The sequence below is a fragment of the Grammomys surdaster genome, unplaced genomic scaffold, assembly GCF_004785775.1.
Source record: "Grammomys surdaster isolate TR1022 unplaced genomic scaffold, NIH_TR_1.0 203, whole genome shotgun sequence".
Lineage (NCBI taxonomy): Eukaryota > Metazoa > Chordata > Mammalia > Rodentia > Muridae > Grammomys > Grammomys surdaster.
In genome coordinates, this window is record NW_021604648.1 from 3,424,062 (window position 1) to 3,449,768 (window position 25,707).

General features: G+C 52.0%; 1 protein-coding gene across 4 annotated transcripts in view; it reads left to right on the top strand.

Annotated features, from left to right (window-relative positions):
* The window catches only part of Myo7a (myosin VIIA), a 72,476-nt gene that overhangs the window by 17,216 nt on the left and 29,553 nt on the right, over window positions 1-25,707 (top strand). For 3 of the 4 annotated variants that reach the window (XM_028770634.1, XM_028770636.1, XM_028770637.1), the window contains 18 exons: window positions 3,812-3,996; window positions 4,443-4,564; window positions 4,645-4,787; window positions 4,961-5,074; window positions 6,494-6,647; window positions 7,512-7,588; window positions 7,845-7,964; window positions 8,629-8,771; window positions 9,443-9,653; window positions 10,174-10,309; window positions 12,773-12,879; window positions 18,490-18,627; window positions 20,406-20,564; window positions 20,874-20,966; window positions 22,803-22,897; window positions 24,039-24,123; window positions 24,610-24,828; window positions 25,160-25,267. In XM_028770634.1, coding sequence (XP_028626467.1) covers window positions 3,812-3,996; window positions 4,443-4,564; window positions 4,645-4,787; window positions 4,961-5,074; window positions 6,494-6,647; window positions 7,512-7,588; window positions 7,845-7,964; window positions 8,629-8,771; window positions 9,443-9,653; window positions 10,174-10,309; window positions 12,773-12,879; window positions 18,490-18,627; window positions 20,406-20,564; window positions 20,874-20,966; window positions 22,803-22,897; window positions 24,039-24,123; window positions 24,610-24,828; window positions 25,160-25,267 — 2,409 coding nt within the window. Of the gene's footprint in view, window positions 1-2,660; window positions 2,679-3,811; window positions 3,997-4,442; window positions 4,565-4,644; window positions 4,788-4,960; window positions 5,075-6,493; window positions 6,648-7,511; window positions 7,589-7,844; window positions 7,965-8,628; window positions 8,772-9,442; window positions 9,654-10,173; window positions 10,310-12,772; window positions 12,880-18,489; window positions 18,628-20,405; window positions 20,565-20,873; window positions 20,967-22,802; window positions 22,898-24,038; window positions 24,124-24,609; window positions 24,829-25,159; window positions 25,268-25,707 lie in introns of all 4 variants that reach the window. The other variant, XM_028770635.1, reaches the window with a different exon arrangement.

Consider the following 25,707-nt stretch of genomic DNA (forward strand, 5'->3'; position numbering starts at 1 on the left):
AAGAAGCTTGTGTCCTTAGGAAGGAAAAAGGACCACAGACTCATTAGGACCAGCCAGCTCACCTGAGTCTTAGCAGAATGCAGAAAACTGCTTCCATAGAGAAACAAATATATTTGGTCTCACCCAGCTGGGACATCATGGGCTAAGGCATGACACATGTCCATGCCTTATACTAGGCAGGACACATGCCTGGAGACCCTTAGCAAGTTGACTAACCCCAAGCCTTTTATGATTATTGAGGGAGCCAAAGGCTTTTGTTTGTTTGGGTCATAAGATGATATTTATGGTATTAGAAATTAAAACAGAAAGCTTAAGATGTTTATTCATTAAAAATGGCAGGCTAGGTCTATCTAGAAAGTGATGTGTCCAGACCTCATATCTGGAGCTGAAAAGACTTGCAAGTATGCAAAGACAGGAATCTTCTTGGCTTTGGCTGCCTGATGAAAAGGGTCTTGTTTTGAGTATTCTTTTAAAAATAAACTATTTATTGTATGTGCTCAGATGTATGTGTGCTAGAACCACCACATGTAGAGGTCTAAGAACAACTTTTGGGGACGATTTCTCTCCTTCCACTGTGTTTTGATGCAGGCTTTCTCTTGTCATTGTCCTGAATGCTCTAGCCTAGTTGGCTTGAGAGCTTCTAGCCAGCTCTCCTGTAGGAGTGCTGGGATTTCAGATGCGTGTTCCTGCGTCAAAGTTTTTGCACAGGTTCTGGGACTCAAACTCTGGCTAGCAGGCCTACACAGTAAGAGCCTTAACCTCTGGAACAGTCTCGCTGGCCCTTTATGGTCCGGTTTCAACCAGATGTGTGTACTGTAAATTGTAGATTTCCTTCTGACTGATTACAATGAGACCTACCTCACTGTGACTGCAGGGGTAAGACTGTGTGTCCTCAGATTGTATGCATGTGTGTACATGTATATGTGTACACATTGACATACATGTGTTTGATCGTGAGTACTTGTATATACATTCAACTATGGGACCAAGCACATGTATGTGGACACACGTATACGTACTTTTACATGTGTGCACATACATGTGTGAACTTTTGTTCTTTCTCCACATGCAGTAGTATATGTATTCACAGTATTCTGTCTTTCCCACCAGCCTCATCCTAGACCTCATTTTTGGTACTGCGGCCCTGAGCGCTGACAGGGTGTTCCTTAGTTCCCTTCTCTACTGGTCCCTGGAGATAATCGGAGATGCGCCCTCTCAGCCCGTGACTTCTAATCACTCAGTCATTCATGTAACAGACAATGCTGCTGTGTCCTGTACTCTGTGTTAGACAAAGGCCTTGAACCAGAGTCACCATGCAAGCAGCCAATAAAATGTACTTCAGAGAACATGTTGGGTGCAATGAGACACACATAGCACCCCCACTTTCTGAAGAAGTCAGCACCTTATGGTAAAGAGACATCAGCTAGATGAAGGGCATGGGCAGTGTGGTCCAGCCTGGTACAGCAGGAGAGTGAGGGGGCTTTGGGCCTCAGGTTCAGTGGCTGCCCACTTCATCTGCAAGATAAAGAGCAACAAGGCCATTTCAAGAGATACAGACCATGACCTGAAGTTGTAGGAAGCAGGGATGGGTCCCAGCAGAAGACAACGTAGCGAAAGCCCACCTAGGCTGCAAGTGGAAGAGAGGTGGGGCAACCATGCGGACAGGAGCCAGGTGGGGAGCTGGGTGGGGACTAGGGAGGATCTGGAAGCCTAGGCCAGGGAGGCTAGCTGGGACAGTGGGCTGGTGACAGGGAGCAAGGTGTGGAGGGCTCACCTGGGTGAAGGGCGTGGTGGTACTGGAGGCCAAATTGAGCAGGCTGAGAGCAGGCCTGAAGGAATGCTGGCTTGGGAGTCTTAGTGGCCATCATGTGGTGGCCTCCAGGAGATGGGACTCTGAGGAATCTTGTGTCCATGAGGCCCTCCCTCGGGTTGCATGCAGAATGGAAAGGACCCTGGGGCAGTAGTAGAATAAGAAGGTACATCCACAGCACTGGAAAGTCTTGGGGTGTTGCTGCATCTCCATGTTTTTTTCTGTCACTTTCCGGCCATTGAGCCTCTCAGGACAACTCCATAGGCTGGGTCATTAGGTCTGAATAATAACAGATATAAGTCTTCTCTAGTTGCCAGAATAACCTTTCTCCAGCAGATCCCCGCAAATGTCATGGCCTTTCACACTCCTGTTGTCCGCTGCCGTCCAGCTCCTCCCCCTCACTGGAGGATGCATGGGCTCCTGGAGCACCGATGCTGGGGGCTGAGAGTGACTTTGTAGGGCCAGCCTCCAGCCGTGTGTTGGTGACAGGTGTCACATTCTTGAGCACGTCTTAGGAATGAAGTAAGGTGGCACTTATGCCACTGCTATCCACCAAGGGTGATACCTTTGTCTTTGCAGTGACCCTGGGAGGGGGTCAGCTAGCATCTGCTTTCACAAATAAGCAGACTGAGGCTGGCCAAAGTAATGTTCCTTGAGTCTGTTTCTCAGGTGGGGATGGGTTCCCCATCTGGAGATAAGCTATATTCCACAGTTGTGTGGGATGGTATGTAACAGATGGTCGCCATAGGGGTCCCGCCCAATTGTTTAGCCTAGGCCCAGGTTCCTTGAAACGTCTTTGTGGCCTCTTTTCCACTGACTGGTTGTCTCTCTACCTGTTACTTTGTAACAGACCAGCTGTGAAGGGTGGGTGAGTAGCACAGTAATAGCCCCTGGAAGGCTGTTGGCTTGGTTGGGCTACTCCTCTTGGCTGGGCTACTCCTTTTGGTCTCCTTGTTTCATTTCTTTGCCTGCAGGGCTCTTGGCACCAAGCTGAGCTATGAAAGCTAAGTTTTAGGTGCTGCAGTGCTTGGCTTAAGACGAGAGGAACTTCTATGCTCTGGAAATAGCTTAATCAGTGCTTCTCAGCACAGCTCCCCTGGCCTGGGCTGAATACTACAGCTGATTTCCCTGTATGCCACACTGGGCTGAGCTGCTGGGGAGCGGAGGAAGCTCTAGTGTCGTGCACTGAGTCCTGGAAAGGTAGTAGAGGTTTGAGAGACAGCCGAGGCTGCCACCTCCCCTGTGCAGACACATCTGTCTCCAGCCTCTCTAGGCCTCAGACATCAAAACATCTATCACCGACAATAGGCAACGCCTGAGTTTTTCTGGCTTGGGGTGACGTGGGAGGGGGGAAGAGTAAACCCATACTATCCTGACGCTTCTCTGTGTGACAGGACTCAGGGTCCAGCCGGACATCTTGTCCATGCTCTCATGCAGCCTGAGGTCCCCAAACTGAGACAGACCTGAGCAGGCAGCCTCTGATCCCCATGCTCCATCCACGGGGCACAGTAGCCACTCTGCCCTGGGTGGAGCTACAGAGAAAGTCACCACCAATTCCAGCTCCTTCTGTACAGCATTCCAGCCCCAGCGCTCTGCTCTTTATGACTCGGCCACTCATAGCTTCTTAACATCCTAGTCTCCCCTCAACATGGACCAGGTTTTTAAATTTTGCTCTAAAAGTCTTAGGTACAAAGACTGGGACCAAAGGAAGGAGCCAACATTTGAGTTCCCTCTGCTTTGTGCTTTGAATCTGAAAACACACTATCTTTCATTTTCACAAGAACAGTTCCGTTTTGCCCATCGTACAGATAAGACAATGCAACCCAGGCTTGGGGACCTCTTGCTGTCCCCTCCTTCTCCTTTCACCAAATGTCTCTGAGCCAGACCAAGAGCCAGTCTGAGACACCCCCTCCCATCGGCTCCTGCCATGTGTGTGGACTCCAGAGCTGCACAGGACAACCCCAGCAGACAGTGAAAGCTCCTGTCCCTTGCTGCTTGCAGACGTACACGGGTTCCATCCTGGTGGCCGTGAACCCCTACCAGCTGCTCTCCATCTACTCGCCAGAACACATCCGCCAGTACACCAACAAGAAGATAGGGGAGATGCCCCCCCACATCTTTGCCATTGCCGACAATTGCTATTTCAACATGAAACGCAACAACCGGGACCAGTGCTGTATCATCAGGTAGGTGGCCTGGCCTCACTCCCAGTGAGAGACTCAGTTCTGCTGCCCTGCTAACACACTAGGGGTTGTTCCACTTTAGAATGCCATGGGGCTCCCCAGAAGCTGGCTGTGCCCTCTGTGCTGTGTCATTGTCTTTGGAGTCAGCCCCACATTCCAGATGTTACACTTCTCTTAACACTACAAAGGCTGATGCTAGCTTTTGAGGTCCACATTGTTTCCTGAGGGTTCCTGTTAAGTGATGGTCAGATGAAATCTGTCTTCTTTTCTCTCGGGCAAGGGAAGAGGCCAAAACATCAGTCTAGCAGTTCTCATGGTTCATATTCTTGACCAGGAGGGATGGGGGTGTGGCAGAGCCCTGTGTCCCTGGGGACTCGGCCTATTGTAACAACTGGAGCTAGTGCCACAGCCAAGGCTGAGTACTTTCCTGTGACTCCCACCCTCTGCAGCGGGGAGTCAGGAGCTGGCAAGACAGAGAGCACGAAGCTAATCTTGCAGTTCCTGGCAGCCATCAGTGGACAGCACTCATGGATCGAGCAGCAGGTGCTGGAGGCCACCCCGATCCTGGAAGGTAAAGCCAGGTTCTGAGGGTGAGCCGGGTGCTAGCACTGGGTCTTTCTAGTCTCACCTGTGATCCCTACTACCCTGCAGCATTTGGGAATGCCAAGACCATCCGCAATGACAACTCCAGCCGCTTTGGCAAGTACATCGACATCCACTTTAACAAGCGTGGTGCCATCGAAGGAGCAAAAATAGAACAGTACCTGCTGGAGAAGTCACGAGTGTGCCGCCAGGTGAGCCCTGGCTCCACTGAGAGTCAGTGCCTGGAGAGGCAGGGTGGGCACCACTGTCCACAGAGTCTGGACTACCTGTTATCACACTGTACTTCCATCCAGTCCTCAAAGTGTTCAAGGTCCCTATGAGACTCCTGCTCAGGTGTGTTCCCAATCTTGGTGCCCACTTCCAGGCCCCTGATGAGAGGAACTATCACGTGTTCTACTGTATGCTGGAGGGCATGAATGAGGAGGAGAAGAAGAAGCTGGGCCTAGGCCAGGCCGCTGACTACAACTACTTGGCCATGGTGAGGCCCAGGTGACACGCTGGGGTAAACAGCTGTGATATAGGGCAAGACCAGGCTTAGGAGTGTGGCACTGCACCAGCCCACCCAGGCTTGTCTGTGCCTTGAACAACTTGCCCTCACTTGGGCATATGTCCCTAGTGAATTCTTACTAGGAATACATTTCTTACAGATACATTTCTCAAGGTAAACACAGAGCATGGGGACACAGCATCGGAGCCACAGAACCAAGCACACGGACCTGCTCATAATATAGACTTTAAAGGCCTCTGCGGGGCCTCCTAGGATTGAGGGAGCTGGTTACTGAGGCCTGGACCTCCAGGATTTGTTGATGGCGGGCTCTGGTGCTGGTTTCTGGTGCTCTGTGGCTCTAGGGCAGTGGGTATCTCTCTACCCCTTTGAGGGTTGAATGACTCTTTCACGGGGTCACCTAAGGTCATTGGAAAACACAGATAGTTGCATTACAATTTATAGCTAGCAAAATTATAACTATGAAGTAGCAACAAAATAATTTTGTGATTGGGGATCACCACAACATGAAGAACTATATTAAAGGGTCATAGCAGTAGGGAGGTTGGGAGCCATTGCTCTAGGGACTGTGCACACAGCAGCCTAGATTGAGAATTCCAACTCTACCTCCCTGGAGAGAACCTTCTTGGGATTTAGGTGTTGTGGGTGGGACAGGACCTTCTCTTCTGTAACTAGCTAGCTGGCTCTCTCTCTCTCTCTCACACACACACACACATACACACACACATACACACACACAGACATACCACACACCACATACTACACATATACCACACACACACACATCATACACACACTCAGACAACACACATATAACACACACACACCACATACAGCACATACCACACCACACACATTCATATAGTTAGACACACACACATACACCACACACACATATACACACCATACACACTGAGACAACACACACATATACCACACACACCACATACACAGATACACCACACATGACACACACCATGCATCTCACCACACCACACACACATGCACACAAACACATACACATGCACACACACACATGTGCAGACTACACACATGCACACACATGAACGTACATACATGTGCACACCACACACACACAACTGAGCAGGCTGTTTCTACTTACCCTCTGTGGTTCACCCAAGGTTACAGTAGAAGGGAACTTCCCCAGGAGTGGGCAGCGCCTTAGAGCTCTGTGGAGCTGGGTGAAATGTTGGTGCTGTGAGCTATGGTGGAAAGGAACAATTGGATGAGCCTGTGTAGCCCAGTTCTTACTCTTGTCAGGATGCCCTGGAGAAGACCACAGGACCATTCTAGATATCCTGGGGGCATTGCCCTCCTGACACCTCCCTGACACTTCCCTGTCCTCCTGTTTTATGCCATGACACCGCCCAGGGTAACTGCATCACCTGTGAGGGCCGCGTGGACAGTCAGGAGTATGCCAACATCCGCTCAGCCATGAAGGTGCTCATGTTCACGGACACAGAGAACTGGGAGATCTCGAAGCTTCTGGCTGCCATCTTACACATGGGCAACCTGCAGTACGAGGGTGAGGCCCCATGGTGCCATGCCCCACAGTGTCACATACTGCTCAGGGCAGCATGGTACCTAACTTTCAGGGGTTGGCAGTGCTGTCTGCTGCAGCGGGTATTACATGAGATGTGGGCTGGGAATCGTCCCAGCCTGACTTCAGTCTCCAGGGTCTGACTGCAGCCCTTTAAGCCCTCTTGTACATTTGGTTTCTTCTGTAAGGCTTAGTGTCTTCAAGAGAGGCTGACATTTGGAGTTCACACTGTGGTGTGAATGACCAAACAGCTGTCTGTAAGGGGGAAGACAAAGCAGGGCATGCACACTTATTTGACGCCACTGCATACTAGAGTGAAGTGGTCCATTGAAAGAAGGCACTGGATTACACTCTGCCTTTTCATAGGTGTCTGGCATAGGTCCCTGGCAGGACAGAAGCTCTTGGAAGTTCATGCAGTGAGTGAATGTCCCCAGAACTAGGCAATCCTGAGTTAGTAAGTGGAAACATAAGGGAAAATAGGTACTTTGAGTGGAGAGATGAGGGTGTGGAAGGCTCTGAGGCCCAAGAGAACGAGGTTTATTTGGTGAAAGGAAAAGTTCACAATGCTTGTCCCACGGGTACCATGGGTAGAGGCTGAGAGGGAGCCACCAGAGGGTCCAGCTTGGGTGCCAGACTCAGCGCTAGGTGCTGGCATTTAGGGTCTATAATCTCATTGTGACCACAGGCTGTTATGAGAACATCAATAAAATGTACACTGATCATGCTGATCCTACCCTCTATGAGCAGGGCAGGGCAGGTCCCTGAGAGTAGGCATGGCAGCCTGCTCTCCTCAGGGTCCCCCTGCCCATCTGTATCCCTGTGTGACACTGTATCCCTTGCTGCTGGCAGCCCGCACATTTGAAAACTTGGATGCCTGTGAAGTCCTCTTCTCCCCATCACTGGCCACGGCAGCTTCTCTGCTCGAGGTCAGTGCTAGCCGCTCCCACTCTGTCTGTCCCTCTGAGGGACATCTGGATCAGTTGGGCTAAGGTGGGAACCGGCTGTCGGGGCCTTGGATGGGCGAGTTCTGTTCAGGGAGCAGTGTGTGGTCCTGGGCCGCAGTTCTTACAGCACCTGGTGCTGAGAGGTCTGGGCTGGGGCTCTGTGCTATCTGGGAAGCCAAGTGGGGTGAAAGGGGACAGTCAGGGCGGGGCAGGGCCAACACCTGGGTGTTTGCTCTAGGTGAACCCCCCAGACCTGATGAGCTGCCTCACCAGCCGCACCCTTATCACCCGTGGGGAAACGGTGTCCACCCCTCTCAGCAGGGAGCAGGCGCTGGATGTTCGAGATGCCTTTGTCAAGGTGGGTGAGTTGGGTGGCCATCTGTTCTCTTTGCCTTGAGTTGTGGATGGACAGGTGCAAGATGTTTCCAAAGCTTGACCTTGCTTGGCAGCCTGTGGGCTAGAGTGCCCACTGAAGTCTCTGGCTCTCTGATGCCCAACTTCCCTCTGTCAAATTCTAAGCCCCAAGGCCAGGCATCCCAAAGCATTGGCTCTGCATTCCCTAGGGACCTTGCTTTGTCCCCTCGGGCTTGCTTTGATCAGCTGTCCTCAGCCAGGGGCACCCTCTTAGGTCTCACGGGGTCCTCATGTTCCCATAGCCATGTACTTGCCAATCAAAAAGTCCCTAATCTGTATCCCCCCTCCCCGTGCTGGATTCTGGAGCTTTAAGGTATGCAGAGGATGGAGAGACAAATACGTGAAGATACTGGACCCCAAGGTGACTCCTTCCCAGCCTCGGGGTCAAGGCAAGCCCTAAGGGAGAAAATGAATAGTTGCTGAGGCAGGGGTGTATGTGCCATAGCAGGGACAGCCCTGTGAAGACTTGGGGACATTAATGCCACCTGTAAGGCTGCAGCCCAGACCTGATGTGTCTAGGAATGGTGACGGCCATTCAGGGAGGGTCTGCCTTGCCCTGCAGCTGCTGCCCTGCGGCTGTTGCCCTGCAGCTGATGGGTACCTTTCAGGGAATCTATGGGAGGCTCTTTGTGTGGATTGTGGAGAAGATCAACGCAGCCATCTACAAGCCACCCTCCCTGGAAGTGAAGAACTCTCGGCGGTCCATTGGTCTCCTAGACATCTTCGGGTTTGAGAACTTCACTGTGAACAGGTAATGTGGGGGACCCCATGCCTCTGCTTTTAAGCTGCACACGCTTGCCTCCAAGAACACCCTCAGGCTTGGGAAACTTGGCCTCAGTCACCCTGGAGAGGCTTTTCATGCCCAGGTCAGCTGAGGCCAGCCCAGTTGGATACTGAGGAAGGTTTACACTGCCCTGGGTACTTGGAAGGAGGTCTCTGGTCTCTGAGCTTATGACCAGAGTCACTTCAATTTAAGTTAACTCAATTCTTGCAGTGTTGAATGTCACAGAGTCCCCAAGACCACCATACTGAATACAAGAGTCAAGGCTGTTGCGTAGCTGGGCTGATTGTCAGGGCTCTCTCTGCTTGCTGGATATTGTCAGCCTTGGCCTCAGTGACAGTCTGGTATCTCTCTATGACCCACCTTCCCGGTGTTCTGACATTTCTTCTATGTAGGGCCTGGTCACTCAAGGAAAGAGCCCTGAGCCTGGCATCTAGCCTACCTCTCTAACCCTCAGTGACCTTGGGCATGTCTTTTGCCCTTGACAGTCCCCAGAGTCTTCTTCAGCATCGGAGTTGGACTTGATAGTTCTACCCTAGCCCATCTGATGGGAGTCTGGTATCAAGCTTCTGATAGAGGCAGAACTGGGTGACAGGGCAGAAGTTGGGTGTCACATGTCCATGGTCCTCTACTCTCTGCAGCTTCGAGCAGCTCTGCATTAACTTTGCCAATGAGCACCTGCAGCAATTCTTCGTGCGGCACGTGTTCAAGCTGGAGCAGGAGGAGTACGATCTGGAGAGCATCGACTGGTTGCACATTGAGTTCACTGACAACCAGGAAGCACTGGACATGATTGCCAACCGGCCTATGAACGTCATCTCCCTCATCGATGAGGAGAGCAAGTTCCCCAAGGTGGGCGCAGCAAGCCCCAGCTTCCCAATCTGCAACCTGGGAGAAGCAACGTGAGCCTGTTCTGGTGCTCTGGGCTGATTCTAGGGTGTTCACGTGGTGAGCAGGGATTACCTGCTTTCCACTGGGCCGTGGGCCAGACCATCAAGATCTCCACAGCTGCTTCAGGATAGATGCTAATGATAAAATTTGGCTTGACTTGGGGAAGGAAACATAGTATTGCTCTCAGGGGGAAACACAGAGAGTCTTGCTCTATTGATCAGGCTAGCCTTGAACTCCTGGGCTCTAGACACCCTCCAGCCTTAGCCACCCAATTATTTTAGTCATGAGAAACAGATGCCCTAGTCTGGAGTGTGCATTTAAGGTTATGTGGTTCACCCACCTCATGGATTGGCAGTGAGGCCAGGAGCCTGTGTTGGGGTGTGATGGGGTAGCTACTGGGAAAGTCAGGGGAGGATGGGAGGACGTGGGTGGGGAGCCCTTGGAAGGCAGTGGCTTGGCAATAGCCACTCTATCCCCTCAGGGCACAGATGCCACCATGCTGCATAAGCTGAACTCACAACACAAGCTCAATGCCAACTACGTGCCACCCAAGAACAGCCATGAGACCCAGTTTGGAATCAACCACTTTGCGGGCGTTGTCTATTATGAGAGTCAAGGTACCGGCGGTGATGGGTGGCTGTCTCTGAACTCCAGCCCTCTCTGTCTCTAGGTTATGAATGAGGCCACAAGTTGCAGAGTTCAGAAGGGACGGAAGGGACCACAGGAAGCATGCCATTCAGTGCTTTGTCATTTAATTTATTAAGCAAGCAAGCAAGCAAGCAAGCAAACAAACAAACAAATCCAGACAAGGTCTCACTATGTAGCCCTAGCTATGTAGAGCAGGCTGACCTAGAGTTCATGGAGATCACCTGCCCCTGCGTCCTAAATTCTGAGCTTGCTTTTGCTTTCTTATGGTACTGGGGATCAAAGCTGTGCTATACAAGTGCTCCACCCTGAATTACATACCCAGCCCTTCAAAGGATGGTTTTTAAAAAGACACATTTAACTGTGGCAAAGCATACACGATACAACATTTACCATTGTAACAACTTTACATTCAAATCAGTGGCATGATGGGCATTTGCAACGCTCTGAGTCTTCACCACCACCCCTTCCAGGGCTTTCCACGACTCCACACAGAAGTCAATCCACCCATCCATCAGTACCTCCCACCCGTCACCTAGTCCAGCACCTACACTCTACCTTCTGTTGCTCTGTTCTCACCATCCAGCTACCCCATGTCACTGGAGTCACAGGATACACCTCTTAGAGTCTGGCTTACATCTCTGATCACAGTCCAGCCTGGCTTCATCCATGTTGTAGCATGGGTCATTTTCATGACTGACTAATATTCTGTCACATGACTATTCCACACGATTTGTTCATGGGCTAATGGGAACATGGTTGTTTGCCCTTCAGCTGGTGCAAATGGTGCTGCTGTGGGCATTGGGTCTGTGTGAGCTCCTGCTTTGGGTTCTTATGGGAGGGCTCCATGCTCTTTTTGTATAATGAGAAACAGAAGCCCACATAGCCATGAACTGTTCTTCCATGACCTGGTACAGCCTAACAGACACAAAGTGAGACCTACAAACTTCCAGCAAGACCAGCACATTGAAGTGGATGCCCAAGCATCTTCCCTTTTCCCAAGAGCATACAGCTGCTTCATTTAAAGCTGAAAATTAGGGGGGCTAAAGAGATGGCTCAGCAGTTAAGCACTCTTCCAAAGGACCTGGGCTCAGCCCCCACCACACGTTAGCTGGCTCAGAATTGCCTGTAACTCCATCTCTAAGGGATCCAATGCCCTCCGTGGGTACCCACCCATACGTGTCATACACATCCAGAAGATAAATCTTGCTGGGTATGGTGGTGCACTCAGAAAATAGAGACAGGGCAATCTCTGTGAGTTCTGGACCAGCCAGATTCACAGTCTGTTTTGAAACCAAATCCTTAAAAAAAAGCTGGAAATTAGGCAGAGGGGTGGAAACCCAGCTCACCTCACCTGCAGTTCTGCAATTCCTGCAGCTTTGCAGCTTTTCTCAGAGAGCCTTGCTGAGCCTCCCACCCACCAGGTGTGAAAGGCCAACCCCAAGTTGGCATTCACTGTGGTGTAATACACTGAGATCTTGCCCATTGCCCCGAACGCTCCCACCCACGAGACCCATTGCATTCAGAGCAACCTAGGGCCATGGGTCATGCTGGTCTAGAAGTCAGCGGGTGTATGCAGGGCCTGGTAGAGTGGGGAAGTACTACCTTTCTCCTCTCAGACAGAGACACCAAAACCTTGAAAGGGACTTTCTTTATGTCCCATGTGAGGCTGGCATAACTCTAATAAGAGACCCCGCTCTTGTAATTCACTCTTCCTTCACCATACCAGGTCCAGGGTCTGCCCTCAGGGATGGCCCAAGTCCTGTGTTTGGCTGTGTTGCCATCCCTCAGGTATCTTCAGCCTGTGGATACCTCATCTCCTGCATCTTCCTAGTTCCTCTGTCCTTGAGAATGGCAGCTTCCTCCAGGTTGGGACCAGGGTCCTGGGTTTGAGTGTTAGCTCTAGTGTAGATCATTGCTCTGGTGTCACTGAAGTCACTTTCCTTTCTTGTCAGTTGGAGAAGATAGTTGGTGCCAGTTCCAGAACACAGAGAAGACCTATAAAACACACTGTCCTGCCTAGTTGTGGGGTGGTGGTAATTAGCTGCCCTACCGATGGTTTATATTGTCAACATGTGGTACATGTGGTCTCTCTCAGGTTATCCTTTCATAAGGACTCTGGCATCTTAGTTCAAAAGGCTCACGGTGGCTTAGGGGTGACCTGGTTGGGAAGGTAGCCTCATTCTCTCCTTGCGACAGAGACCTGTACTTCTTACCTAGGCTGTGAATTGGGATGTGTGTGGGATTGCTCCTCATTTTCTCTGTGATCTTGGGTTAGCCACTGTCCTCTCCAGGCCCAGTGCCTGCACTGTGGAATGGGTGTGGGTAAGCAAGGTAAATTCTGAGGGTCCTTCTGGCTCAGATGTTGTGGGTTTGGGGATCCCTTGTCCAGCGGCAGGAGGGAGCTATGACTGCTCTTTGCTGTTTGCTGCCAGGCTTCCTGGAGAAGAACCGAGACACCCTGCATGGGGACATCATCCAGCTGGTTCACTCTTCCCAGAACAAGTTCGTAAAGCAGATTTTCCAGGCGGATGTTGCCATGGTAAGATGGAAGCCAGGCCTGAATCTCTACCCCACCCTGAGTCTTGTCTATCCACGGATCCCCTTGAGCCCCAGAGTAGGGACAAAGGACAGTAGCTGTGCTCCACAAGGGAAGGCCTGCAAGATGCTTCCGTCTGGTCCTCCTTTACTGGCCCTGGATAAGACTGGGGCAAGAGGCTCAGAGAAGGGCTATGCGGGAGGTCACTTGGGACTTTACCATAGAGGCCCGTGTCTAGACAGTCACAAGGGGAGAGAGACATAGGATTGAGTGGCAGGTGGGCCACCCTGGGCTCTGAGCTGATACAAAGGAGTGCCCACTCTGCCCCTTTGAAGGGCAGGCTGGTGTCAGTTGGAGTTTCTTGCTGGGCTGTATGGCTTTTATTGTGCTCCTTTCTGTGTCCCTGTTTCCCAGGGCACAGGAGGGGGGAGCCTGAAGTGGGGAAGCCACCATTCTCCCGTGCCTATGTAGGCGTCTGACCTGCTTGGGATGGTGGCCAACCTTGACCTCTATGCCAGGCCGTCCCAACCCAGTCTCAGTGGCTGTTTGCCTCTCTTACCCACACCTCTTCTGCCTCACCTGCCTGTGGTTCCCCTTATAGTTTCTCTGTGGTTATTCATCCGGCACTGTCGGCCAGGCAGCGGCTTCCTCGAAGGTAAAAGCCCCAGCCTAGGGCCCAGGATAACTGTGGCTGGAGAGCTCACCCTCATGGGGCTGACTCCAAGGGACAGAGGGCTGGATTTTTCTCTTTTTTGGAGTGTGGTTTTGTTATTGTTGTTGTTGTTCTGTTTTTTTTTTTTTTAATTTTATTTTTGTGGAGTGGTTTTTGGAGTGGTTTTTGGTTTTTGTGTTGTGTGTGCTGCAGTAATCTCAGTTTCTTAAAGGGGAAACTGAGGCCTGCAAGAAGAAAGTTAGAGAAGGTTCCCAAGCCTTTTCTGCCCCACCCCTGCTATTGTGCCTGCTTCTATGCCCAAGGGCCCTAAGGATTCAGTAGGACTCTGATGGCACACTTAAGTGTAGGTACAGGTGGTCTTCTGTTTTGTGGGTGTAGAACCGAGGTCAGGGAGAAACTTTATTTACCCTAATGACATCCCTCAGGGAGGTCAGCTAGAATTGATCCCTACCTTCAAGTCTTGACTGCTGTGGTGCTTCCCATTCCAAAAGAGCTGGAGACCCTTGGCTACCACCCTCCCACCTCCTCTTTTCTCCTCCTTCACCCCCTCACCCCCTCACCCCCATCCCCCACTTCCCAGTTCTTTGTCTCCTCTCTGCCAAGTGCTAACAGCACATATATTTAGCCTGTTCCTGGGCTCTCCCAGAACCCTAGGATAGACCCAACACCCTGAGTGTTAAGGGGAGGAGTATATACACACCATGTCTAGATAGGGACTCTCTTCCCTCCTATTGATGCCTCTGATCCCTGCATCCATCTTACACACACACACACACACACACACACACACACACACACTCCATATTCTTTCTTGGCTGTGACAATACAGACATTTTATCAGTGATTGACTGTGACCTTCAACAAGTTCCTTCACTGTGATGAGATAGGTTCCAATCCTGATGTGACTCAGCCTGTCATCTAGAATGGGTCATGTGGCCCTGGGCTAGCAGATAAGAGTCCATGAATGTGCATGATCGAGTGTGTGTGTGTGTCCGTGTGTGTGAGCGTGTGCTTGCAAGAATATGTGTATGGAGGCCAGGGAGCCACTTCAGATATTGTTCCTCAGGAACCATACACCTCTCCGCCCTTTTTTTTGAGGCAAGTTTTCTCGCTGATATGAAGCTCATCATGTAGGTTAGGCTGGCTGGCCAGTGAGCGCTCCAGTTCCATTCAGCCTGTTCTGTCTCCCCAGAACTGGGATTACAAGTGTGCCCTGCCAACCTTATCTTTTTAAATATGAATTTGGGGGAGTTGAGTTCAGGTCTCCACTCTTTCAAGGCAAGAGCTCTGCTGACTGAGCTACATCCCTAGTCCAAGAAGGATGTACAGCTGCTGGAAACTTGGCTGCTGTCTTGTGGGAACTGCCCTGAGACAGTGTCTTAGCGATAGCTGTCTTTCTTTTCTACAGTGCATGCTTATAGGCACCTAAGCCTTCTGCTTGGGCAGGTCCCTAAGTCCTGAGTTCTCATCCTTTGACTCTTGTGTCTGCTGCCCCAGGGCTGTTCAGGACATCATGACCCGCCTTGACGTACTGACAGATCACTGAAACAGAGGCATGCCATCTTTCCAGGCATGGGCTGTACCTGGATGAATGTCTTATCCCAGCTAGGTCCACAGGACAGCTGCTCACTTCCGCCTGCAATGTGCCTGTCATTGGCAGACACTGACACCATGGTGACATCCACCTTTCCTCAGACCCTTTCTGTGCCCATTTCACATTGGCCTTTGAACTTTTGTGGCTTCAGTCTTTGCCTCATCCATGAACACCCACCAGTGACCCAGGAATCAGTAATCAACAAGAAGGACGATTTCCCTGAATAAAACAGAACCAGATGAGAACCTGGTTGGCTGAGGCTGGGAGAACATATCCCACACACCCCTCCACCTCCTCAGTCATTCGCTCATTCAATCTACAAATGCTTACTGAGTGCCTTCTATATGCCACATGCTGCCCAAGTCCCAGGACACAGCAGTAAACAAACAGAAACCCTGTACTTAGTCTTGTGTTCCAGCAGAGGGGGAACAGTGAGAGACCAGTAAATTAATGAAGCATGCAGTGTGTGCGTGGGGGGTGAGGAGAGGCAGGGGAAGCATCAGTGGTAGGCCCTGTGATTGTGCATGAGGCACAGAACAGGCCTTACTGAACAATTGGTAGGACCTTGAAAGCACTACCCCTCCCCAAGGCGGGCTTTGCAAAGAGAGGGATGGGCGTGTACAAAAATTCCAAGTGTGCTCCAGGGAGAACCAGGAGACTGGATGTCAGGAAGGGTACAACTGTACAGTGGGGACCAGGAGCTCCTGGAGTAGATTCTGGGGCTGTCATAGATCCTTGGCTTCCCCTGGAGTGGACTGATATCACTGGAGGGTTTGAGTGGGGAGGGATGTACCGATTTTCTTACCCAGGCCCCAGCTGCTTTGTGAATGGGGCTGATATGGTGGCAGGGGCAGGAGCCCAGTGCGAAGGCCAAAGTTGGGAAAGGAGGGAGCTGGGCTGAGGCTGGACCCAGCCATGGGAACTGTGAGTGGCATCAGATTCCGCGAAGGACCTGATGGCTTGTCCCATACGAGAGAAGGGTCACAAAGGAGTTCCTAAGGATTTGGCTTGCACAGCTGGAAGGGGAGAGTCTGTGCACCATGGAGGACACAGAAAAGCTGTGCAACCATAGCCCAGGGACCGAGGTGTTGATGAGTGTCCTGGTGCACACAGCTGTGAGTGTACCGGGCCTGGTGACACAGCAGTGAGCGAGGCAGACCTGTCCTCATGAGGCCCCAACAGGGAGGACAGACAGAAGGGAACAGCTTCCAGATGACAGAGTCTTGAAGGCTGTGTGCCCTTTCCAGTGTCATGTGTGTTCTCATTATCTATGTCCTGTGCCCCACAGCCATGTGAGCAGCCATGTGGATGCTATGCATGTGCATGCAGTGGTGTGTGCTGGAGGGAGGTGTGTCGTGTGATCTTAGTGTATGTGTGTCATGTATGTGCATGGGCACTACATGGTGCTTGCTATGTGCCGATGCCGTGGGGAGTGAGCATGATGCATGTATGTACAGAGTATGCATGCCACATGTCCTTTATAGTATGTGTTCAGTAGGTGTGTTGAGTGTTGCATTCTTACCATGTTTGATCATGTGTATGCATTTATTCTGGATGGCACGCATGCTGTGCGTGATTTATATGCATTGTCATGTGGGACATGCATTCTGTGAGTGCTTTGTGTGGCACATGCATGCCTGGTGTGGATAGGTCATGTCTGTTACATGGAATGCGTGCTGTACATGCTATACATGTGCATGTGGGTGTTTGTGTTATGTACAGCATGTGTAGTGTCTGCATGCCACCTGTGTGTGTAATGCTGTACGATGAGCATGTGTGGATGCTCTGTGTGGGAGTGTGTACACGGTGAGATGTGTGCACTGGGTGCATGTGTGCTATGTGCATATGGTATGCGCTGTGTATGCTCTGAACTACACACTCAGTATGTATGTGCTGTTGCAGAATCAAGAATCCTGATGAGGCAGAACAAATACTAACCTAGCCCTAGAGCCCCTTAACGAAAATTTGAATGTTTTTCAATGGAACTTGAGATGAAAAATACTTCTTGTTTCAGAACCAAAACGTTTGCATTCCCACACGGTTGCTTAGAAGCTATAGCCTATCGCCTGGATTTGGTGCAGGTTAAACACCTTTACCTCCCAAATACCTCATGCACGTGCTTCTGCACCCTGGATTTTAAAGTATTTATTGTATATGTATGTATGTACATGTGTGTGTGTGTGTATGTATGTATGTATGTATGTATGTATGTGTGTGTTTATGTGTGTATGTGTGCCTGGGTGTATATAAATGCAGCACAGGGATGCAGGACTCCTCAGAGATCAGCAGAGGGCGTCAGATCCCCTGGAGCTGGGCTTACAGGTTGTGGTGAGGCCTGTGTCCTCTCCAAGAGCAGTAAGCACTCCTCTCTGTTCAGCCCTCTCTCCAGCTCCCTGCACTCTATAGTTTTGATGCAAAAGGATAGGATTGAATTATATCTCTAAAAATAAAAAATCTTTCAACAAAATCAAGTTTACTAGGGTTCTCACACAAAAAAATGGCCAGGAAAACAGTATGTGGTGGTCCTTTCTAATCTGAGTTCTGCAATGTTCCAGAAGGCTCGTTTCCTGTTTGCTTGACCTCAGCTCTTCCCGAGTCCCCTCTCTCCCTGTTATTTCCCAATGTTCTGAGAAGACAACATATAGGCAGGGGGTGCAGAGGGCCTGGGTGGCTCATGCAGCAGCTGGGGGCACAGTAGCTGGGAGCACAGCAGCTGGGAGCACTGTCACCTAACTTTGCAGGATTATCCAGGTTACCCATACTGCCCCAGCCTGTCCACTAATCCTACAAGCAGAACAGGGGAGGTCATGAGCTGTGCTGTCACCTCCAAGGCTCCCAAGGGTGCAGTGACCACCCAGGTGACCGCTTAATGCACTTGGACTCTCCGCCTGTCCCATCAGGCAGGCAGATGGCAATGTTTTCACTTAGGAAACAGTGGAGACTCAGCACCATTTACTGGTCAGCCTAGGCCAGATATGGTATTTGAACTTAGGTTTGCCTAACTCCTGACACTAAGATGACCTCAGTATCCCGAGGACACCAAGTCTGAATCCCTCACTTACACAGAGAGGGAATAGGACTCAGAGAGGGACTGCTGCTGGCCTAGAGTCTCCCAGCTGATGGTGGGGGGCAGGGTCTGGAGGGACACTATTGGAGGTCACTGTAGTGACTGTCTGAGGTCCAAGTTCCAGCCTAGACCTGGGGTGTCACAGGAGATCCCCAACTACCCATATACTGACCGTGGTGACCTTCCCTGGTGCCTCCCTCCCTCCTGGACGGCTGCGGGGGGGCAGGGAGGGGGAAGGCATGGCCCCTCCCATCACTGTCTGTCTGTCCCCTGCTCCAGGGTGCCGAGACCAGGAAGCGCTCGCCTACACTCAGCAGTCAGTTCAAGCGGTCTCTGGAGCTGCTGATGCGCACACTGGGCGCCTGCCAGCCCTTCTTTGTGCGTTGTATCAAACCCAATGAGTTCAAGAAGCCCATGGTGAGCCTGGGAGGGGATGTGGTGGGCAGGGGAGGAGGGTGGGGAGGGAGGAGGAGATGGATGGGGTCGGTAGGCAGTGGGAAGCCTTGTTCTCTCTGGGGACTAGAGGGCTTGTCACGTTGCTGGGAGCATAGGGGCTCCACAGTCATGTTAACCCTGCCTGGCTTTGCTCTCTCCCAGCTGAGCGGTTGTACACAAGTCAGACACTGCCCTATGCCTCAGTTTCCTTGAGAATGAAAACTCACTGCCACCTCCTCCCCAGAGACCATGCCTGAAGATTGTAGGGTGCCTGCTAAGTGCTTAGTAAATACAAGTGTGGCTCATGTTGGGGCCCCTCCTTTGAAAGCTCTCCTCCCCTCAGTTCAGTGCCCACCTCCTCCAGGAAGTCCTTCTGGACTCCTTTGCCTGAAGGTCCCTCTTTTTTCACTATTAGTGACAATATTTGTTAGCCCTTTCATACACTGTGTAGAGTACCTTTCAGCACATTGCCTAAGAGGAAGTGACAGTCGTGAGCTGTCACATAGGGGCTCAGGGATTGAGGGGCTCAAGTGCCACAGCTGACTATCTGCTAGCTCTCTGTTTCAGTACAGGCCCTGAGAGGTGTTGTTTATCCAAAGGAGGGAAGAGGTCCAGGGGGAGCTGGGTGTGGGGCTTAGGGAGGGAAGGAAGGCAGGGGAAAGTGGCCCAGAGGGAGAGGAAATGGACTGCGGAAGCCGACCTTCCGCTCACGCTGTCCCCGCCAGGAAGTCATTTCCCAGAGTGGGTGAGCCCTGTCCTCTTCAGACCTCAGGTCCCCCTCTGGAGCAGGCATGTGGGATGACAGGGTTAGGCACTGGTTCCCTGGGACCTATTCCTGTCCCCAGGCCTTCACCTTTGCTGTAGCTTGTCCCCTCCACCTCCTCTCACCACCCTTCCACTACACTGAGGATAACATCATTCATGTTCTTCCTTTGTAATGAGGTCTTGCTAGGTAGCCCTACCTGGCCTAGACCTTGGTATACAGATTAGCTCACAGGGACCTATCTTCCTCTGCCTCTGCCTCTTGATTGCTGAGATCAAGCACGACCAACCCAGCACATGATGTTATTCTTAAAGTAAATCCTGTCCCATATCTCTTTGCTGAAAACCTTCCCTGACTCCAGCCACCCATGGGACAAGGTCCAGACTTGGTAGCCTGGCCTCAGAAGGCCCTTGGCCCTGCTTTCTGCCTTTTCTGTCCATCTGAACTCAGAGTGTAGTCCTGCCCAGGAGCCATCACAGTGGCTACTATGAGCCGGTTATAAGGCACTACAGCCAGCCCCTGGAGAGTTGTTCAAAAAACTATGGTTTTGCATGGAGGCCACATAAAGGGTGGCCTGGGGCTGTGTGGAGTGCTCACCTCCTGGCTGCCTCCACTGTGTCCTGGCCTAGGCTCTTCAGCTCCCTCCATGCTCCCCCCAGCAGGGATTGCACTTTAAAGCTTCTGCCCCTCCCCACATGCTCACCTTCCTCCAGCCCTGGAAGACCCTTCCCTAATATCCATGAAACCTCTTGTGTCTCCCAAGGGACACAGACCTCTGTCTTCTCTGTGATCTGATCCTATAGCACACGGTTGTTCACCTGCAGGTCCCTACTTCCTGTTGCCATGTGGGTCTGACCAACAGACCTGGCCTCCTGCCTGGCTTTGCTCCTAGGAGGCCTCAACTTCTGTGTGTTTCTGTCTGTGCTGGTCAGACATGGGGCAGGGAATGCATCTCAGTAATGGCCTTGCCGTGATGACTTTTGTTCTGGCCCGGCAGCTCTTCGACCGGCACCTGTGTGTACGCCAGCTGCGGTATTCCGGCATGATGGAGACAATCCGCATCCGCCACGCAGGCTACCCCATTCGCTACAGCTTTGTGGAGTTTGTGGAGCGCTACAGGGTGCTGCTGCCTGGAGTGAAGCCAGCATACAAGCAGGTACAAGGCCGGGTACACCAACAGGGAAGAGGACCCCAGTTTAATGTATGACAGTGACTGGAGCTTGACATCGATGTGGCCACATCAGGTACTGCTGCGAAGATAGGACAGGATAGACGGACACCCTAGAAGGTCGCCATGGTGTCTGTCATCTAGTCGGCTTGAGGAGAAAAGAGACATTACAGAAGACAGGGCCAGGCTGTGTCAGTCACGCAGCCATACAGGGAGAGACCTGTCTCGCAATCTTGAGAAGGACACTTGGGGGCCTTTCCATTGGTTATATTGCCAATACCCGTGTCTGCCACCCAGGGCGACCTCCGCGGGACATGCCAGCGCATGGCTGAGGCTGTGCTGGGCACACACGATGACTGGCAGATTGGCAAAACCAAGATCTTTCTGAAGGTAAGTGCAGCCTGTTCTGGTTGCCATGGTTCGCCATGTCCAGGGGCCTTCATGCACGGGACGTTTCTGAGGGGGCTACAGGGTATCTTGATATGTGTGTGTGTGTGTGTGTGTGTGTGTGTCTGTGTTCATTAGAGATAACTCATGGGGCCAGGCACTGACTCCAGGTTAGAGCTGAATGACCAAAGTGGGTTGTCTCCTCAGACCCGTGCCAGGCATTGTGCCAGGCATTCAAACCCAGTGGGGTCTGTGGTGCTCAGCCTGGAAGGCTTCGGACAAGTTCCTGAGCATTTCTGCCTTCTCTTCTGTCTGTGACAGGCTGGACCTGTGATGGTCTAGCGTGGACCTCAGGTCCCTCCTTGTGGTTTTCTGCAGGCAGGGTCATGAGGTTCAGCTGAGTACTGTCGTCTGTGGTTCTGTCTCAGCATCCAGGCATAGCAGGGTCCTGGCTTCCACAGTCTCCAAAGAAATGGTGGTTGAGAGCAAGAAACTGGGCCCCAGCAGTCATGGCCCTGGAGAGCAGCTGCACAGGGACAGTGTGGGCTTCCTCATTTCCATTTCCTCTGTCCTGGTGACAGAGCAGGGCCCCTCCTCTGTGGGGGCAGGGCTGGATGTAGGACAGCTGGGAGAAGAAAAGGGAGGAAGCAGTCTATAGTGGAGTCTGGTTAGGTGTTGAGCTAACTCCTCTTGGTATGAGCTTTGAATCAGCCCCTGCATCTCCTATGCAGAAACAAGAATTTCTGCATTGGGAAAGACGTTTGCTTTCCCTCAGTGTTCCTTGACAGCTGGTTAGACAGTGAGTTCTGTGTGCCAGGCCTCCCAGTGCCTCCCTGGTAGTGGTGTGGAGTAGAAAGTCCTATGTCCAGTTCACAGGTTCAGAGAAGAGCGAGAGACTGAAGTCAAGCTGGGGGATGCAGAGAGCAGGCTACAGACCTGGGCTGGCAAGTGCCAGGCATGTGTTAGTTCAGAGAGCAGGAGGGATGGTGATGGCACGTAGCGCCAGAAGACCCACAGGACCCGCTGTCCTCATGCTCTTTAGGAATCTCTACTCTTTAGGAATACTTCTAAGAACCCACATGTCCCAGCACCATCTTCCCATTCATCCATCCACCCATCTGCTCATCTGCTCACTAAGAAGGCCATGGGGAGCTTCTGAGTCTCACCTGATGTCTGTGATTGTTAGACAGGTTTTTTTTTTTTTTATCCTCCCCTTGTGAGGCTCAAAGGCCAGGCTTCCAATCAAGGACACATCTGCCTGCTCGTCTGTGGCTCTCACACAATACTCAGCACTATGTCTGCCCACAGAACATGCATCTATGTATGTTTTGAACGAACCAGTGAAGTTCCACATTTCACCCAACTGGGAGGATGACTGGGCTTGGAAATGAGGAGGGGAAGGCTGGAGATGTCAGAGGGACCTGGAGTGGTCTTGAGTGTCAGGTTGATGCATATGCTATAGGATATGTGTGGAAGGTCATAAGAAGGTTGTCCATCTGCATGTGAAGGAGAGGCTCAGAGGGGGACTGATGGACACCAGGGGGCTCCTGGTAAGGAGTCTCCTACCTAGAACCTAGATAGAAAAGTAACAGGGTCCAGGGCTGCACTGATGGCAGGGGAAGCCAGGAATTGACATTACTGAGTCACTCCCCAATCTCCAATCCCCAGGCTTCTGGGAAATAGCCACAGTGGCTATAGGAAGTCACTGCACAGGCCTCTGCAGGGTTCGTCGTCTGAGGTGCACATAGAGTCCTAAGCCTGAGTTGTGAAGGGAGACTGGTTCTGCCTGGATGGAGTAGGTGGTCCTGGGGGATACTGCTCAGGAGCTCTGCCTTTCAGGACCACCATGACATGCTGCTGGAGGTGGAGAGGGACAAGGCCATCACAGACAGGGTCATCCTGATCCAGAAGGTCATCCGGGGCTTCAAAGACAGGTCTGTGTCAACAGCTTCTGTTCCCTCAGTTCCCCCAACGGGAGCATGCTGGGCTCGCCTCTGCTCTCTCACGTGAATGCCAGGATCAAACATGCATACCAATGGTGCACACAGAAACCATCACACGTGTGCACACATGATCACAAGATCGCCGAGGAACACAGGTACAAGGTTTATGCAGCTCTACCGTGTCACTGAATCCAGACCGCACAGTTGTTTGCCCTTCCCAGGCACACAGAGACAAGAGGCATGTTTACAGACATTCCCCTCATCCCAGCGGGACTGGAGATTTTATCAGCTACAAGGAGTAGCTCATATTCTACATTAAGGACATGCACACACCTATGATGCCCTCACATGGCAAGACCAACTCTAGAGTCTGCTTCGAGAACCACAGAGACCCACAAACTGCCTTGCTTGCAGCTCATCTGGTCCTTCCCTCTGTCTCCCCGTTACCTGTGAGTCTGTCAGTCTCTTCCTTGACGCCTGCTCTTCCTCCAGTGTCCCCACTCTCACCCCCATCCGTCCTCCAGTTGGCTCTCAGCTTTGTTTCTCCATGCACACAGCTTGCAGCCCCTGGAGTGTTGGCTTGTGCCATGACATACCCACCCTTCCCTCCTGTGTTTTCTGATTCTCAGCAGACCCTTGCTGTTGCTGTGTAGTCTCTGTCCCCGTCAAGCCAGAGGTGACTGTGACATCTGGGAAACAGCCTGCTGTGTGCAGGGGAATAGCACCCGGCTCCTCAGAGGCAGACGGTGACAGGGGCTCTGGTTCCAGCCTTGCAAGTCTCAGCTTCCTCAGCTACGAAGTGAAGGAGTTAGTTGGACAGTGTAAAGCTCCCCCTTTTGAGCTATGTCATTATTGATCTGGCCACACCCACTCAGCAAGCATCTTTCTGATGTCTGCCTTAAAGGGCTCTTGTGATAAGACTGCCAGGCAGGAAGGACATAGACAGGCATCACTCGTCATTCCTTTCGGATGGTAGCACTGTGGTACAGAGGTTCTATGCCTTGCCCAAGATCACATACCTTGGAGATCACAGGACCAGGGCCCAGGGTGCTATCTGGGCACACCTGGGCCCTGGCTGGCTCTGGCCACCAGCTATCTGCTCTGGAGTCACCCATCCCTGTCTCCCTTTCAGGTCCAACTTCCTGAGATTGAAGAGCGCCGCCACACTGATCCAGAGGCATTGGCGGGGCCACCACTGTAGAAAAAACTATGAGCTGGTGAGTCCCCTCCCAGTCCCTGATTCTGTTAGCCAGATCTCAGAAGCAAGCTGTGTTACCTTGGCAACAGGACTTAACCTGCACCCTGAGGATGCCCTAGCCAGCCCTACCTTACCTTAAGTCAAAGCCCTGGTCTAGCTCTAGTGGCTCACCCTATGTCATGTGAGCTTTTCTCTTGGGATATTTTGGTGAGTTAAAGCATGAGACTGAGACATTGGAATGATCCAAGGTAGACCTGGTCACATGGAACATTGTGGATCACCTGGCTGCAGCCTGGACTTGCATGAGGGAGATGAGCAGAAATGGACACTGCTTAGTTGAGGCCAGAGTTCCTGGAAGGATGCAGGCCTCACTGTGGGGCTCTGTTTGACATAGATGGTACCTTGGTGGGTCCAGTCTGATGGAGGCTTGCGCACTGGGTGTTGCTGCGGGCCTCACTCATCTTGGCGGGCGCTCAGGTCTGAGCAGAGCATGCTGTCCTTGCAGATTCGCCTTGGCTTCCTGCGGTTGCAGGCCCTGCACCGCTCCCGGAAGCTGCACAAGCAGTACCGCCTGGCCAGACAGCGCATAATTGAGTTCCAGGCCCGCTGCCGCGCCTACCTGGTGCGCAAGGCCTTCCGCCACCGCCTCTGGGCCGTGATCACCGTGCAGGCCTATGCCCGAGGCATGATTGCCCGCCGGCTACACCGGCGCCTCCGGGTTGAGGTGAGCCGGTTTCTGAGCCCAGAGAGTGGGTGATGTCTAAGTGTGTGCTACCCGACACAGTTGTTTCCCGTCCCCTGCCTGGTGCTGGCTGAGGAAGCCAAAGCCAGAAAAGAGTCTTGGTGTTGCCTGCAGGGATGGACTGAGGCCCAGGTCCCTCGTGAATTTTAAGGAGACAGGCACATCTGGTCTGGCTCTGGGAGCCAATGAGCCCTGACCCTCTGTGACCAGGGGACCAACTCAGCTGCCTTTTGGGGCTTGAGGGAGATGGGGGTGGGGTAAAGCAGAGCTGTGACAAGGGCTACGCTTTTCTCCTGGCTGCTCCTTTCCCTAGTACCGGCGGCGCCTCGAGGCAGAGAGGATGCGTCTGGCAGAGGAGGAGAAGCTCCGGAAGGAGATGAGTGCCAAGAGGGCCAAGGAGGAGGCAGAGCGCAAGCATCAGGTAAGCCAGACCTCCGTGCTCTCCAGGGCAGCTGCTCTACAGTGCGCCTCCATGGCTTTTCTCCACCGCTGGCAGCCTGTCACCTGCTCCTGCCAGCTTCCTCCCTCCTCCTCCTAGGAGATACTTCTTCCCTCAGCACAGAGCAGCTGAACTCTCATGTGGGGTCTGGGCTGTGTTCACAGCACCTTCCTGGTTAGCAGTGACACCCAAAGCAAAAGCCTGACAAGGGAGTGATTAGGGACACACAGCCTGACATAAGCCTGTCAAACACAAATGCCACCAAATACTGAAGTGTGGGTCATCTAAAAGCCATGGCTAAAATTGCGAGGTGCACACAGTATTATGATGACTTAGCTGTGGAGGGGCAGGATGTAAGGTAACCCGGTGTATTTTTTACACTGACTACATGCTATAAGATGGTATTTGAAAATATAACTCAG